The sequence below is a fragment of the Pseudopipra pipra genome, chromosome 1 (genome assembly GCF_036250125.1).
Source record: "Pseudopipra pipra isolate bDixPip1 chromosome 1, bDixPip1.hap1, whole genome shotgun sequence".
Lineage (NCBI taxonomy): Eukaryota > Metazoa > Chordata > Aves > Passeriformes > Pipridae > Pseudopipra > Pseudopipra pipra.
The window spans coordinates 1-16,693 of record NC_087549.1 but is presented as its reverse complement, the minus strand read 5'-3'; the positions used below and the strand labels follow the sequence as shown (position 1 = coordinate 16,693).

Sequence of the window (16,693 nt, the reverse complement as noted above, 5' to 3'; positions counted from 1 at the left end):
ATCCTTCTGCCATTCCCAATCCCATTCCCATCCCAATCCCATTCCCAATCCCGTTCCCAATCCCACTCCTGTTCCCAATCCCATTCCCACTCCCATCCCCACTCCCGCTCCCGTTCCCAATCCCTCTCCCTCCCCCCAGGCCCTGGAGGCGGAGCGGCAGCAGAACTTCCAGCAGCTGCTGCGAGCGGAGGAGTCGGAGCTGGTGCCGAACCCGGAGCCCCTGGAATGTGGGATCTGCCTGCAGGACGTGCCGGCCGGGCAGGGGGTGCTGCTGCGGGACTGCCTGCACAGCTTCTGCAGGTACCCCGGGACCCCCCTACTGCACCCCAGACCCCCCTACAGCACCCCAGACCCCCCTACTGCACCCCATCACAGTGACCCCCCTGCTGCGGGACTGCCTGCACAGCTTCTGCAGGTACCCCCCCCTGGGGACAGCCCTGACACCCCCCTACTGCACCCCAGACCCCCCTACAGCACCCCAGACCCCCCTACAGCACCCCATCACAGTGACCCCCCTGCTGCGGGACTGCCTGCACAGCTTCTGCAGGTACCCCGGGAGGGACCCCCCTACAGCACCCCAGACCCCTCTGCAGCACCCCAGACCCCTCTACACCACCCCATCACAGTGACCCCCCTGCTGCGGGACTGCCAGCACAGCTTCTGCAGGTACCCGGGACCCTGAGACCCCCTACAGCACCCCAGACCCCCCTACTGCACCCCAGACCCCCTACAGCACCCCCAGACCCCCCTACAGCACCCCAGACCCCCCTACTGCACCCCCAGACCCCCCTACAGCACCCCAGACCCCCCTACAGCACCCCCTCTACACCCCCCCCCATCACAGTGACCCCCCTGCTGCGGGACTGCCAGCACAGCTTCTGCAGGTACCCGGGACCCTGAGACCCCCTACAGCACCCCAGACCCCCCTACTGCACCCCAGACCCCCTACAGCACCCCCAGACCCCCCTACAGCACCCCAGACCCCCCTACTGCACCCCCAGACCCCCCTACAGCACCCCAGACCCCCCTACAGCACCCCCTCTACACCCCCCCCCATCACAGTGACCCCCCTGCTGCGGGACTGCCTGCACAGCTTCTGCAGGTACCCGGGACCCCCCTACAGCACCCCCAGACCCCCCCTACTGCACCCCAGACCCACTACAGCGACCCCAGACCCCCTACTGCACCCCCAGACCCCCCTACTGCACCCCATCACAGTGACCCCCCTGCTGCGGGACTGCCTGCACAGCTTCTGCAGGTACCCGGGAGGAACCCTGAGACCCCCTACAGCACCCCCAGACCCCCTACAGCGACCCCAGACCCCCTACAGCGACCCCAGACCCCCCTACTGCACCCCAGACCCACTACAGCGACCCCAGACCCCCCCTACAGCGACCCCATACCCCCCTACAGCGACCCCAGACCCCCTACAGCGACCCCAGACCCCCCTACTGCACCCCAGACCCCCCTACAGCACCCCCAGACCCCCTACTGCACCCCCAGACCCCTCTACACCACCCCATCACAGTGACCCCCCTGCTGCGGGACTGCCTGCACAGCTTCTGCAGGTACCCGGGAGGGACCCCCCCTGGGGATGGGCCTGAGACCCCCTACAGCGACCCCAGACCCCCCTACAGCACCCCCAGACCCCCCTACTGCACCCCCAGACCCCTCTGCAGCACCCCCAGACCCCCTACAGCACCACCCCCCATCACAGTGACCAGCCCTGAGACCCCCCTACAGCACCCCCAGACCCCCCTACAGCACCCCCAGACCCCCCCTACAGCACCACCTCCCATCACAGTGACCCTCCCACCATCACAGTGACCCCCCCCACTGTCACAGTGACCTCCCCCATCACAGTGACCAGCTCTGAGACCCCCCTACAGCACCCCTAGGGCTGGCCCTGGGACCCCCCCCCATCACAGTGACCCCCCCATCACAGTGACCCCCCCCACTATCACAGTGACCAGCTCTGAGACCCCCCCCACTGTCACAATGACCAGCCCCAAGACCCCCCCCACTGTCACCAGGACCAGCCCTGAGCCCCCCCTCACAGTGACCAGCCCCAAGACCCCCCCACCATCACCAGGACCAGCCCTGAGCCCCTCCCCGTGACTGGCCCTGAGACCCCCCCCCATGAACAGTGACACCCCCCTCACCCCCAGCACAGCTCCAGACCCCCCAGTTACTGTGACCTGCCCTCAGAGCCCCCCAAACAGTGACACCCCCCCATGAACAGTGACACCCCCTCACCCCCAGCACAGCTCCAGACCCCCCCAGTTACTGTGACCAGCCCTGAGCCCCCCCCAAACAGTGACACCCCCCCATGAACAGTGACACCCCCCCCATGAACAGTGACACCCCCCTCAGCCCCCCCATGAACAGTGACACCCCCTCACCCCCAGCACAGCTCCAGACCCCCCCAATTTCTGTGACCAGACCCCCCCAGTTACTGTGACCAGCCCTGAGCCCCCCCCATGAACAGTGACACCCCCCTCAGCCCCCAGCACAGCTCCAGACCCCCCAATTACTGTGACCTGCCCTCAGAGCCCCCCCCAAACAGTGACACCCCCCCATGAACAGTGACACCCCCTCACCCCCAGCACAGCTCCAGACCCCCCCAATTACTGTGACCTGCCCTCAGAGCCCCCCCATGAACAGTGACACCCCCCATGAACAGTGACACCCCCTCAGCCCCCCCATGAACAGTGACACCCCCTCCCCCCCAGCACAGCTCCAGACCCCCCCAATTACTGTGACCTGCCCTCAGAGCCCCCCCATGAACAGTGACACCCCCCCATGAACAGTGACACCCCCTCAGCCCCCCCATGAACAGTGACACCCCCTCCCCCCCAGCACAGCTCCAGACCCCCCAATTTCTGTGACCAGCCCTCAGAGCCCCCCCACCCTCACAGGGAGTGGCCCCCAGAACCCTCCCCCAACCCCCCTGGCCTGGTGACCCCCCCTGAGCCCCCCCTGGCCCCGGGACCCCCCCGGTGACCCCCCCCTTTCCCAGGGAGTGCCTGCGCCAGGTGATCAACTACAGCGAGGAGCCGCTGGTGGGGTGTCCCTTCCGGGATGTCACCTACACCTGTGCCAGTCACCTGCAGGAGAGGGAGATCCGAGCGGTGCGTGGGCATGGGGGGCACTGGGGGGGCACTGGGGGGCACGGGGGGGGCACTGGGGGGTCACTGGGGGTCCCTGTCACCTACACCTGTGACAGTCACCTGCAGGAGAGGGAGATCCGAGCGGTGCGTGGGGCTGGGGGGCACTGGGGGGTACGGGGGGGGTCACTAGGGGGTCACTGGGGGGGCACTGGGGGGGTCCCTGGGGTGTCCCTTCCGGGATGTCACCTACACCTGTGCCAGTCACCTGCAGGAGAGGGAGATCCGAGCGGTGGGTGGGGATGGGGGGCACTGGGGGGGTCCCGGGGGGTCATTGGGGTGTCCCTTCCGGGATGTCACCTACACCTGTGACAGTCACCTGCAGGAGAGGGAGATCCGAGCGGTGGGTGGGGCTGGGGGGCACTGGGGGGCACCGGGGGGGCACTGGGAGGGCACTGGGGGGGTCACTGGGGGTCCCTGTCACCTACACCTGTGACAGTCACCTGCAGGAACAGGAGATCCACACGGTGGGTGGGCATGGGGGCACTGGGGGGGTCACCGGAGGTCACTGGGGGGTCACTGGGGTGTTCCCACTTACCTGCAGGAGATCCCGGTGGTGGGTGGGTGGTCCTGGGGGGGTGGGTGACACCCCCGGGTGTCACTGATCCCGTGGGTGGGTGTCAGTGAGAGGGGGGGTCCCGGCAGCGCCGGTGTCCCCCCGGGCACCGGCGGGTCCTGGAGTGGGGTTTGGTGGCCCGGGGTGGGGGTGGGGGTGGCCCGGGGGTCGCGGGCAGCCCCGTGCCAATGTCCCCGATCCACAGCTGGTGTCACCAAATGGGGTTTGGTGGCCCGGGGGTGGGTGTGGGTGGCCCGGGGGTCGGGGCAGCCCCACTCCAATGTCCCCGATCCGCAGCTGGTGTCCCCCGAGGAGCACCGGCGGTTCCTGGAGCGGGGTTTGGTGGCCCGGGGGTGGGTGTGGGTGGCCCGGGGGTGGGTGTTGGTGGCCCGGGGATGGGTGTGGGTGGCCCAGGGCAGGGTGTGGGTGGCTCGGGGGTCCCGGCAGCCCCACACCAATGTCCCCGTGTCACAGCTGGTGTCCCCCGAGGAGCACCGGCGGTTCCTGGAGCGGGGTTTGGTGTCCCGGGGGTGGGTGTGGGTGTCCCGGGGGTGGGTGTGGGTGGCCCGGTGGTCCCGGCAGCCCCACTCCAATGTCCCCAATCCGCAGCTGGTGTCCCCCGAGGAGCACCGGCGGTTCCTGGAGCGGGGCCTGGCTCTGGCCGAGCGGCGCAGCCAGAACAGCTTCCACTGCCGGGGCCGGGACTGCCCGGGCTGGTGCTTCTACGAGGACGCCGTGAACGAGTTCCCCTGCCCCTTGTGCGGGGCCCTCAACTGCCTCCTGTGCAAGGTGAGCCCGGGGGGGGCTCGGGGGGGTCCCGGGGGGGCGTCAGCACTGACCCCCTCGCCCCCCAGGCCATCCACGAGGGGCAGAACTGCCGCCAGTACCAGGACGAGCTGCAGCTGCGGGCGCAGCACGACGCGGCCGCGCGGCAAACCAGCGACATGCTGCAGGTCTGGGGGCTCGGGGGGCTCGGGGGGGGGAACCGGGGGGTCCCCGCGCCCCTGACCCCCCTCCCTGCGCCCCCCCAGACGCTGGTGCAGCGGGGGGAGGCCATGCACTGCCCCACGTGCCGCATCGTGGTGCAGAAGAAGGACGGGTGCGACTGGATCCCGCTGCACCGTGTGCCAGACCGAGATCTGCTGGGTCACCCGCGGGCCGCGATGGGGGCCGGCGGTGAGGGGGGGTCCTGGGGGGTCCTGGGGATCCCCCTGTGCCAGACCGAGATCTGCTGGGTCACCCGCGGGCCGCGATGGGGGCCGGCGGTGAGGGGGGGGTCCTGGGGGGACACCGGGGGGTCCTGGGGATCCCCCTGTGCCAGACCGAGATCTGCTGGGTCACCCGTGGGCCGCGATGGGGGCTGGCGGTGAGGGGGGGTCCTGGGGGGGCTGAGGGGGTCCTGGGGGGTCCTGGGGATCCCCCTGTGCCAGACCGAGATCTGCTGGGTCACCCGCGGGCCGCGATGGGGGCCGGCGGTGAGGGGGGGTCCTGGGGGACACTGGGGGGACACTTGGGGGGTCTCGGGGTCAGGGGGGTCCTTCGGGGGACACCGGGGGGGTCCTGGAGTGAGGGGGAGTCCTTGGGGGGCTGGGGATCCCCCTGTGCCAGACGGAGATCTGCTGGGTCACCCGCGGGCCGCGATGGGGGGCCGGCGGTGAGGGGGGGGTCCGAGGGGGGCTGAGGGGTTCCTGGGGGGGCTGAGGGGGTCCTGGGGGGGCTGGGGATCCCCCTGTGCCAGACCGGGATCTGCTGGGTCACCCACGGGCTGCGCTGGGGGCCGGCGGTGAGGGGGGCGGGGGGGGGACACCGGGGGGGTCCTTGGGGGGCGGGGGGGGACACCGGGGGGGTCCTTGGGGTGAGGGGGGGTCCTGGGGGGGCTGGGGGGACACCGGGGGGATCCTCGGGGTCAGGGGGGGTCCTTGGGGGGCTGGGGGACACTGGGGGGGCTGGGGATCCCCCTGTGCCAGACGGAGATCTGCTGGGTCACCCCGCAGGCCGCGATGGGGGCCAGCGGTGAGGGGGGTCCTGGGGGGACACCGGGGGGTCCTGGGGATCCCCCTGTGCCAGACCGAGATCTGCTGGGTCACCCGCAGGCCGCGATGGGGGCCAGCGGTGAGGGGGGTCCTGGGGGGCTGGGGGGACACCGGGGGGGTCCCAGGGTCAGCAGAGGGGTCTGGGGGGGACTGGGGGGACCCCGAGGTCAGGGGGGGTCCTTGGGGGTCTGGGGGACCCCGGGGGTCACCGAAGGGCCGTGCTGGGGGATGGGGGTGAGTTAGAGGCTCTCAGGGGGCTCCTGGGGGTCACCAAAGGAGGCTGGGGGGGGGGTCCGGAGGGAGCTGGGGGACCCCAGGACTGGGGGGGAGTGAGGGGGGCACGGAGTGACCCCGGGGGGGGCTCTGACCTCTGACCTTGTCCTCCCCAGGGCCCCGGGGACACCAGTGCCGGGTGTCGCTGCAACGTGAACGGGCAGAGGTGCCACCCCCGGTGCCAGAACTGCCACTGACCCCCCCGGGCCACCCCCGTGGGGACGGGACGGGCACAGGGACCCCCGGGGACCCCGAGGGACGGGACGGGCACAGGGACCCCCGGGGACCCCGAGGGACGGACGGGGCCGCGCCCGGGGCTGAGCGCGGGCACAGGGGAGCGCCACGGCCTTGGGGACAGCCAGGACGGACACGGGGACAGCGGACGGACAGAGGGACGGAGCGGACGGACAGAGGGACGGACACGGCGTGGGGAGGAGCCGCGGGCACCGGGACAGCTCCGGGGGCTCTGCCCGCAGGGGGGGGCCCCACGGTGGGCACAGCACGGCCCGGGGGGGGCAATAAACCACCTGAGTGACACGGCTGCGAGGAGAGGGATGGGGATGGGGACAGGGATGGGGACGGGGATGGGGACGGGGACAGGGACAGGGATGGGGACAGGGATGGGACAGGGATGGGACAGGGGGGGCCAATAAACCACCTGAGTGACACGGCTGCCAGGACAGGGATGGGGACAGGGACAGCGTTCACCCCCCAGGATGGGGACACGGACACGGGATCACAGCCTGGGGTGGGGCTGTGGGGAACCTGCCCTGAATGAGACCCCAAAAACAGCCGGGGCTGCAGCGGGCACGTGGCACCGGCACAGCCGGTGCCCACAGCTGGGCACACCCAGCCCCATACCCAGCCCCACACCCTGCCCCATGGGCACAGCCTGAGCCACAGCTGGGTACGACCAGCCCCACATCCAGCCCCATAGCGAGAGCCACGGGCACACCCAGCCCCACATCCAGCCCCATAACGAGCCACGGGCACACCCAGCCCCACATCCAGCCCCATAATGAGCCAAGGGCACACTCTGCCCCATGGGCACAGCCTGAGCCACAGCTGGGTACACCCAGCCCCACATCCAGCCCCATAACCAGAGCCACGGGCACACCCAGCCCCACATCCAGCCCCATAACCAGAGCCACGGGCACAGCCAGGCCCGCCCCAGGTACAGCCAAACTCACCTCACGGGCACAGCCAGACCCACAGTCAGACCCACCTGTGGGCACAGCTGGGACCACCCGATGGGCACAGCCAGACCCACAGTCAGACCCACACCACGGGCACAACCTGGCCCATGCCCAGACCCTCTCCCTGGGTACAACCAGACCTGCCCTGGGCACAACCTGACCCCTGCCCAGACCCCTCCCTGGGCACAACCAGACCCACTCCACGGGTACCAGACCCAGACCCACCCAGGTACAGCCAGACCCACCTGTGGGCACAGCTGGGACCACCCCACGGGCACAGCCAGACCCACAGTCAGACCCACACCACGGGCACAACCTGGCCCATGCCCAGCCCCTCTCCCTGGGTACAACCAGACCCTGCCCTGGGCACAAACCTGACCCTCAACCAGACCTGCCCTGGGCACAGCCAGACCCTCTCCCTGGGTACCAGACCTGCCCCTGGGCACAGCCAGCCCCGTTCCATGGGCACAACTGGCCCCACACCACAGACACATCCAGCCCCAGATCCCAGAACGATCCAGCCCCAGCTCCAGCCCCAGATCCCAAAACGATCCAGCCTCAGATCCTGGAATGATCCAGCCCCAGATCCCAGAACAATCCAGCCCCAAATCCAGCCCCAGATCCTGGAATGATCCAGCTCCAGATCCAGCCCCAGATCCCAGAACGATCCAGCCCCAAATCCAGCCCCACATCCCGGAATGATCCAGCCCCAGATCCAGCCCCAGATCCTGGAACGATCCAGCCCCAGCTCCAGCCCCACATCCTGGAACGATCCAGCCCCAGCTCCCGGAATGATCCAGCCCCAGCTCCAGCCCCAGATCCTGGAATGATCCAGTCCCAGATCCCAGAACGATCCAGCCCCAAATCCAGTCCCAGATCCCAGAACGATCCAGCCCCAAATCCAGCCCCACATCCCGGAACGATCCATCCCCCAAATCCAGCCCCAGCTCCTGGAATGATCCAGCCCCAGCTCCCGGAATGATCCAGCCCCAGCTCCAGCCCCACATCCTGGAACGATCCAGCCCCAGCTCCAGCCCCATATCCTGGAATGATGCAGCCCCAGATCCCGGAATGATCCAGCCCCAGCTCCAGCCCCATATCCCGGAATGATCCAGCCCCACATCCTGGAATGATCGAGCCCCAGCTGCAGCCCCAGCTGCAGCCCCACAGTCCGTGTTTCCCGTGGAACCCCGAGCCTTTATTCCCGTGCCTGGAGCCCCCCGGGGCCGGGGCTCGGCTTTAAATACACGGTGGGGATGGGGAGACCCCCCCCCACCCCTCCCTGGGGGGCCAACAGACCCCCCTCGCTCTTCACCCCCCGCTCGGGGGGGCTGGCACACCGAGGGGGGCCCCCTGCCCCCTGTTTGGGGGGGTGGGGGCCGATGGAGCCCCCCCTACTTGGGGGGCCGATAGACCATCTTCCTGCTCTTGAGCACCGACCACTTGTGCCGCTTCATGTAGTACACCAGGGGCACCAGCAGCCCCGACATCAGCAGCATCTGGGGGGGCAGCGGGTCAGGGGGGCACAGGGGACCCCCAAAACCCCCTCCCAGAGCCCCCCGCCCCACCTTGAGCCCCCCGATCCACCTTGAGCCCCCAGCCCCACCTTGAGCCCCCCCAGCCCACCTTGAGCCCCCCCAGCCCCACCTTGAGCCCCCCACCCACCTTGAGCCCCCCACCCACCTTGAGCCCCCCAGCCCACCTTGAGCCCCCCCAACCCCACCGTGAGCCCCCAGCCCCACCTTGAGCCCCCAGCCCACCTTGAGCCCCCCCAGCCCCACCTTGAGCCCCCAGCCCCACCTTGAGCCCCCCAGCCCCACCTTGAGCCTCCCAGCCCCATCTTGAGCCCCCCAGCCCCACCTTGAGCCCCCCCAGCCCCTCCCGGAGCCCCCCAGCCCCACCTTGAGCCCCCAGCTCCACCTTGAGCCCCCCAGCCCCACCCTGAGCCCCCCAGCCCACCTTGAGCCCCCCCAACCCCACCGTGAGCCCCCAGCCCCACCTTGAGCCCCCAGCCCACCTTGAGCCCCCCCAGCCCCACCTTGAGCCCCCAGCCCCACCTTGAGCCCCCAGCCCCACCTTGAGCCCCCCTGACCCACCTTGAGCCCCCAGCCCCACCTTGAGCCCCCCCAGCCCCACCTTGAGCCCCCAGCCCCACCTTGAGCCCCCCTGACCCACCTTGAGCCCCCAGCCCCACCTTGAGCCCCCCGACCCACCTTGAGCCCCCAGCCCCACCTTGAGCCCCCAGCCCCTCCCAGAGCCCCCAGCCCCTCCCAGAGCCCCCCAGCCCACCTTGAGCCCCCCAGCCCCACCTTGAGCCCCCCACCCACCTTGAGCCCCCCACCCACCTTGAGCCCCCCGACCTACCTTGAGCCCCCAGCCCCACCTTGAGCCTCCCAGCCCCACCTTGAGCCCCCCAGCCCACCTTGAGCCCCCCCAACCCCACCGTGAGCCCCCAGCCCCACCTTGAGCCCCCAGCCCACCTTGAGCCCCCCCAGCCCCCCCTTGAGCCCCCCCACCCACCTTGAGCCCCCCTGACCCACCTTGAGCCCCCAGCCCCACCTTGAGCCCCCCCAGCCCCACCTTGAGCCCCCAGCCCCACCTTGAGCCCCCCAGCCCCACCTTGAGCCTCCCAGCCCCATCTTGAGCCCCCCAGCCCCACCTTGAGCCCCCCCAGCCCCTCCCGGAGCCCCCCAGCCCCACCTTGAGCCCCCAGCTCCACCTTGAGCCCCCAGCCCCACCCTGAGCCCCCCAGCCCACCTTGAGCCCCCCCAACCCCACCGTGAGCCCCCAGCCCCACCTTGAGCCCCCAGCCCACCTTGAGCCCCCCCAGCCCCACCTTGAGCCCCCAGCCCCACCTTGAGCCCCCAGCCCCACCTTGAGCCCCCAGCCCCACCTTGAGCCCCCCTGACCCACCTTGAGCCCCCAGCCCCACCTTGAGCCCCCCCAGCCCCACCTTGAGCCCCCAGCCCCACCTTGAGCCCCCCAGCCCCACCTTGAGCCTCCCAGCCCCATCTTGAGCCCCCCAGCCCCACCTTGAGCCCCCCCAGCCCCTCCCGGAGCCCCCCAGCCCCACCTTGAGCCCCCAGCTCCACCTTGAGCCCCCCAGCCCCACCTTGAGCCCCCAGCCCCACCTTGAGCCCCCCCAGCCCCACCTTGAGCCCCCAGCCCCACCTTGAGCCCCCCTGACCCACCTTGAGCCCCCAGCCCCACCTTGAGCCCCCCGACCCACCTTGAGCCCCCAGCCCCACCTTGAGCCCCCAGCCCCTCCCAGAGCCCCCAGCCCCTCCCAGAGCCCCCCAGCCCACCTTGAGCCCCCCAGCCCCCCCTTGAGCCCCCCACCCACCTTGAGCCCCCCACCCACCTTGAGCCCCCCGACCTACCTTGAGCCCCCAGCCCCACCTTGAGCCTCCCAGCCCCACCTTGAGCCCCCCAGCCCACCTTGAGCCCCCCCAACCCCACCGTGAGCCCCCAGCCCCACCTTGAGCCCCCAGCCCACCTTGAGCCCCCCCAGCCCCACCTTGAGCCCCCAGCCCCACCTTGAGCCCCCCTGACCCACCTTGAGCCCCCAGCCCCACCTTGAGCCCCCCCAGCCCCACCTTGAGCCCCCAGCCCCACCTTGAGCCCCCCTGACCCACCTTGAGCCCCCAGCCCCACCTTGAGCCCCCCAGCCCCCCCTTGAGCCCCCCAGCCCCACCTTGACCCCCCCAGCCCCACCCTGAGCCCCCCACCCACCTTGAGCCCCCCACCCCCCTTGAGCCCCCCACCCACCTTGAGCCCCCCGACCCACCCTGAGCTCTCCAGCCCCACCTTGAGCCCCCCCAACCCCCCTTGAGCCCCCCCACCCACCTTGAGCCCCCCAGCCCCCCCTTGAGCCCCCCACCCACCTTGACCCCCCCCAAGCCCCCCTTGAGCCCCCCCCCCACCTTGAGCCCCATGCGTTTGCGGTGGTCGTGCTCGGGCTCGGCCGCCCAGCGCAGGAAGGTGCAGACGTCCTTGGCGATCTGGGACATGGTGGCGGGGGTCCCTGGGGTGGGGGGGGGGACACGGGGAGGGTCAGCACCCCCCAGACCCCGGGACACCCCCCAGACCCCCGGAACCCCCCCCAGACCCAGGACACCCCCCAGACCCCCGGGACACCCCCCCAGACCCCGGGACACCCCCCCAGACCCCGGGACACCCCCCCAGACCCCGGGACACCCCCCCAGACCCCGGGACACCCCCGCAGACCCCCGGGACACCCCCCCAGAGCCCCGGGACAGTCCCCCAGACCACGGGACACCCCCCCAGACCCCCGGGACACCCCCCAGACCCAGGACACCCCCGCAGACCCCCGGGACACCCCCCCAGACCCTGGGACACCCCCCAGACCCGGGACACCCCCCAGACCCCCGGGACACCCCCCCAGACCCCCGGGACCCCCCCAGACCCCCGAGACACCCCCCCAGACCCCGGGACACCCCCCCAGACCCCGGGACACCCCCCCAGACCCCCGGGACACCCCCCAGACCCCCAGGACACCCCCCCAGACCCCGGGACAACCCCCCAGACCCCCGGGACACCCCCCAGACCCCGGGACACCCCCCAGACCCGGGACACCCCCCAGACCCCGGGACAGCCCCCCAGACCCCGGGACACCCCCCCAGACCCCCGGGACACCCCCCAGACCCCGGGACAGCCCCCCAGACCCCGGGACACCCCCCCAGACCCCCGGGACAACCCCCCCAGACCCCCGGGACACCCCCCCAGACCCCCGGGACAACCCCCCCAGACCCCCGGGACACCCCCCCAGACCCCCGGGACACCCCCCCAGACCCCGGGACCACCCCCCCAGACCCGGGAAACCCCTCCAGACCCCGGGACACCCCCCAGACCCCCGGGACACCCCCCCAGACCCGGGACACCCCCCCAGACCCCCGGGACACCCCCCAGACCCGGGACACCCCCCAGACCCCGGGAACCCCCCCAGACCCCCGGGACACCCCCCCCAGACCCCCGGGACACCCCCCCAGACCCCGGGACACCCCCCAGACCCCGGGACACCCCCCCAGACCCCAGGACACCCGCCAGACCCGGGACACCCGCCAGACCCGGGACACCCCCCCAGACCCCCGGGACACCCCCCCAGACCCCCGGGACACCCCCGCAGACCCCCGGGACACCCCCCCAGACTCCCGGGACACCCCCCCAGACCCCCGGGACACCCCCCAGACTCCCGGGACACCCCCCCAGACCCCGGGACACCCCCCCAGAACCCCGGGACACCCCCCAGACCCCGGACCCTCCCGCAGACCCCCGGGACACCCCCCCAGACCCCCGGACCCTCCCGCAGACCCCCGGGACACCCCCCAGACCCCCGGGACCCCCCCCAGACCCCGGGACACCCCCCAGACCCCGGGACACCCCCCAGACCCGGGACACCCCCCAGACCCCCGGGACCCCCCCCCAGACCCCGGGACACCCCCCCAGACCCCGGGACACCCCCCCAGACCCCGGGACACCCCCCAGACCCCCGGGACCCCCCTCGTACCGTCGTCGAACTCGAGCACCTCGTCGTAGATGGGCGGGGCCATGCCGATGGCCTGCCCCGGGAAGTAGGGGTTGTAGTGCAGCCCCTCCCGCACCGACACCCCCGCGGGGGGGTCACAGTACCCCGTCAGCAGCGAGAACACGTAATCCTCCCCTCCGTGCCTGGGGGGGTCACAGCGGGGTCAGCGGGAAACGGGGGCACGGGGCTGGGACCCCCAAACACCCCCCGTGACTGTGGGGTCATGGTGGGCACGGGGACCCACAGCTGGGACCCCCCAAACACCCCCCGTGACTGTGGGGGCACAGCGGGGTCAGTGAGGGCATGGGGACACAGGGCTGGGACCCCCAAACAACCCCCGTGACTGTGGGGTCAGCGAGAAATGGGGATATGGGGCTGGGACCCCCAAACAACCCCCCGTGACTGTGGGGTCACAGCAGGGTCAGCAATAAACGGGGACCCACAGCTGGGACCCCCAAACACCCCCCCTGACTGTGGGGTCAGCAAGAAATGGGGATATGGGGCTGGGACCCCCAAACAACCCCCCGTGACTGCAGGGACATGGTGGGCACAGGGATCCACAGCAGGGACCCCCAAACACCCCCCGTGACTGTGGGGTCAGCAAGAAATGGGGATATGGGGCTGGGACCCCCAAACAACCCCCCGTGACTGCGGGGTCAGTGGGGTCATGGTGGGCACAGGGATCCACAGCTGGGACCCCCAAACACCCCCGGTGCCTGTGGGGTCAGCGAGAAACGGGGGCATGGGGCTGGGACCCCCAAACACCCCCCGTGCCTGCAGGGACATGGTGGGCACAGGGATCCACAGCAGGGACCCCCAAACACCCCCTGTGCCTGTGGGGTCAGTGAGGGCGTGGGGACACAGGGCTGGGACCCCCAAACACCCCCCGTGACTGTGGGGTCAGTGGGGTCACAGCAAGGATGAGGACCCAGAGCTGGGACCCCCAAACACCCCCCGTGTCTGCAGGGACAGCAGGGTCAGCACGGGAGGGGAGGGGTCAGCAGGGAATGGGGGTCAGGAGGGAATGGGGGGTCAGGAGGGAATGGGGGGTCAGGAGGGAATGGGGGGTCAGGAGGGAATGGGGGTCAGGAGGGAATGGGGGTCAGTGTGGGAATGGGGGTCAGTGTGGGAATGGGGGTCAGGAGGGAATGGGGGTCAGCAAGGAATGGGGGTCAGCAAGGAATGGGGGTCAGGAGGGAATGGGGGGTCAGTGTGGGAATGGGGGGTCAGGGTGGGAATGGGGGGTCAGCAAGGAATGGGGGTCAGGAGGGAATGGGGGGTCAGTGTGGGAATGGGGGGTCAGGGTGGGAATGGGGGGTCAGGAGGGAATGGGGGGTCAGGAGGGAATGGGGGTCAGTGTGGGAATGGGGGTCAGTGTGGGAATGGGGGCCAGGAGGGAATGGGGGGTCAGTGTGGGAATGGGGGGTCAGGAGGGAATGGGGGGTCAGGAGGGAATGGGGGGTCAGGAGGGAATGGGGGGTCAGGAGGGAATGGGGGTCAGGGTGGGAATGGGGGGTCAGTGTGGGAATGGGGGTCAGTGTGGGAATGGGGGTCAGGAGGGAATGGGGGGTCAGTGTGGGAATGGGGGTCAGTGTGGGAATGGGGGTCAGTGTGGGAATGGGGGGTCAGGAGGGAATGGGGGGTCAGTGTGGGAATGGGGGTCAGTGTGGGAATGGGGGGTCAGTGTGGGAATGGGGGTCAGTGTGGGAATGGGGGGTCAGTGTGGGAATGGGGGTCAGGAGGGAATGGGGGTCAGGAGGGAATGGGGGTCAGTGTGGGAATGGGGGTCAGTGTGGGAATGGGGGTCAGTGTGGGAATGGGGGGTCAGTGTGGGAATGGGGGTCAGGAGGGAATGGGGGGTCAGGAGGGAATGGGGGGTCAGGAGGGAATGGGGGGTCAGTGTGGGAATGGGGGTCAGGAGGGAATGGGGGTCAGTGTGGGAATGGGGGTCAGTGTGGGAATGGGGGTCAGGAGGGAATGGGGGGTCAGGAGGGAATGGGGGGTCAGTGTGGGAATGGGGGTCAGGAGGGAATGGGGGTCAGTGTGGGAATGGGGGTCAGTGTGGGAATGGGGGTCAGTGTGGGAATGGGGGTCAGGAGGGAATGGGGGGTCAGGAGGGAATGGGGGGTCAGTGTGGGAATGGGGGGTCAGGAGGGAATGGGGGTCAGTGTGGGAATGGGGGTCAGTGTGGGAATGGGGGGTCAGTGTGGGAATGGGGGTCAGGAGGGAATGGGGGGTCAGTGTGGGAATGGGGGTCAGGAGGGAATGGGGGTCAGTGTGGGAATGGGGGTCAGTGTGGGAATGGGGGTCAGTGTGGGAATGGGGGGTCAGTGTGGGAATGGGGGGTCAGTGTGGGAATGGGGGTCAGGAGGGAATGGGGGGTCAGTGTGGGAATGGGGGTCAGGAGGGAATGGGGGTCAGTGTGGGAATGGGGGTCAGTGTGGGAATGGGGGTCAGTGTGGGAATGGGGGTCAGGAGGGAATGGGGGTCAGTGTGGGAATGGGGGTCAGTGTGGGAATGGGGGTCAGGAGGGAATGGGGGGTCAGGAGGGAATGGGGGGTCAGGAGGGAATGGGGGGTCAGTGTGGGAATGGGGGGTCAGTGTGGGAATGGGGGTCAGGAGGGAATGGGGGTCAGTGTGGGAATGGGGGGTCAGTGTGGGAATGGGGGGTCAGGAGGGATTAGGATGACAGGTTGGAAGGGGATCCCCTCTCCCCTCCCACCCACAGAGACCCCAACCCCCACGTGTGCCTGGGACCCCCCCAGACCCCCAAGCCTCCCCCAAACTCCAGGATCCCCCTTGGGCACCCCCCAAACCCCTTGGGCACCCCCCAAGCCCGGATCCCTGACCGGGACCCCCACACACCTTCTGAGGGGATCCCCAACCCCTGTGGCCCCCAAAACCCCCGGGAGCCCCTAAAACCTCCAGGAGCCCCCAAAACCCCCGGGAGCCCCCAAAACCCCCGGGAGCCCCCCAAAACCCCCCAGGAGCCCCCAAAACCTCCAGGAGCCCCCAAAACCTCCAGGAGCCCCCATAACCCCCGGGAGCCCCCAACCCAAGGGTCTCCCAGACCCAGCACTGACGATGTAGCTGAAATTGGGGGGGCAGGGCCTTGTTGTGTGACCCCAATCCCCAGTGACCCCCCAGGACCCCCCAATCCCCAGAGACCCCTCCAGTCCCTGGTGACCCCCCAGACCTGGCATTGACAATGTAGCTGAGATCAGGGGGCAGCACCCCATTGTTGGATCTCCAATCCCCAGTGACCCCCCAGCACCCCCCAATCCCCAGTGACTCCCCAGTCCCTGGTGACCCCCCAAGCCCCCAGACCTGGTGCTGATGATGTAGGACAGGTTGGGGGGCAGTGCCCCGTTGTTGGATCCCCAATCCCCCCTGACCCCCCAGGACCCCCCCAAGCCCCCCAAACCTGGCACTGACGATGTAGGACAGGTCAGGAGGCAGTGCCCCGTTGTTGGATCCCCAATCCCCCCTGACCCCCCAGGACCCCCCCAGGACCCCCCAAACCTGGCATTGACGATGTAGCTGAGGTCGGGGGGCAGTGCCCCGTTGTTGGATCCCCAATCCCCAATGACCCCCCAGTCCCTGGTGACCCCCCAGACCTGGCACTGACGATGTAGGACAGGTCAGGGGGCAGTGCCACGTTGTGTGACCCCAATCCCCCCTGACCCCCCAGGACCCCCCCAAGCCCCCCAGACCTGGCATTGACGACGTAGCTGAGGTCGGGGGGCAGTGCCCCGTTGTTGGATCCCCAATCCCCAATCCCCAATGACCCCCCAGGACCCCCCAGACCTGGCATTGACGATGTAGGACAGGTCGGGAGGCAGTGCCCCGTTGTTGGATCCCCAATCCCCAATCCCCCCTGACCCCCCAGGACCCCCCCAAGCCCCCCAGACCTGGCACTGACA

At 70.2% G+C, this 16,693-nt stretch overlaps 2 protein-coding genes across 2 annotated transcripts in view; one reads left to right on the top strand and one right to left on the bottom strand.

Annotated features, from left to right (window-relative positions):
* SHARPIN (SHANK associated RH domain interactor) overlaps positions 1–6,311 on the top strand; it is a 30,594-nt gene extending 24,283 nt beyond the window's left edge. Inside the window, 7 exon segments of the mRNA XM_064638983.1 lie at positions 140–300; positions 3,020–3,131; positions 4,333–4,512; positions 4,578–4,676; positions 4,755–4,835; positions 4,837–4,899; positions 6,146–6,311. Of these exon segments, the coding sequence (XP_064495053.1) occupies positions 140–300; positions 3,020–3,131; positions 4,333–4,512; positions 4,578–4,676; positions 4,755–4,835; positions 4,837–4,899; positions 6,146–6,226 (777 nt within the window). The 3' untranslated portion in view covers positions 6,227–6,311.
* Positions 6,312–8,401: 2,090 nt separating this feature from the next.
* LOC135403818 (cytochrome c1, heme protein, mitochondrial) lies at positions 8,402–16,584 on the bottom strand. The gene is made up of 4 exons (XM_064638181.1): positions 16,484–16,584; positions 12,753–12,913; positions 11,149–11,249; positions 8,402–8,724 (listed from the first exon to the last, which is right to left on the bottom strand). Exons 1-4 carry the CDS (start codon positions 16,582–16,584, stop codon positions 8,620–8,622), a joined length of 468 nt encoding a protein of 155 aa, XP_064494251.1. The 3' UTR covers positions 8,402–8,619.
* Between the last annotated feature and the right edge of the window lie 109 nt (positions 16,585–16,693).

Coding starts and splice junctions, on each gene's coding strand:
- LOC135403818 (XM_064638181.1), bottom strand. CDS start 16,584: ATGCCAGGTCTGGGGGGTCCTGGGGGGTCATTGGGGATTGGGGATTGG. Junction 12,914..16,483: donor AGCTACGTCGTCAATGCCAG/GTCTGGGGGGCT, acceptor TGACCCCCCCAG/GCACGGAGGGGAGGATTACG. Junction 11,250..12,752: donor GGTGCTCGAGTTCGACGACG/GTACGAGGGGGG, acceptor CCCCCACCCCAG/GGACCCCCGCCACCATGTCC.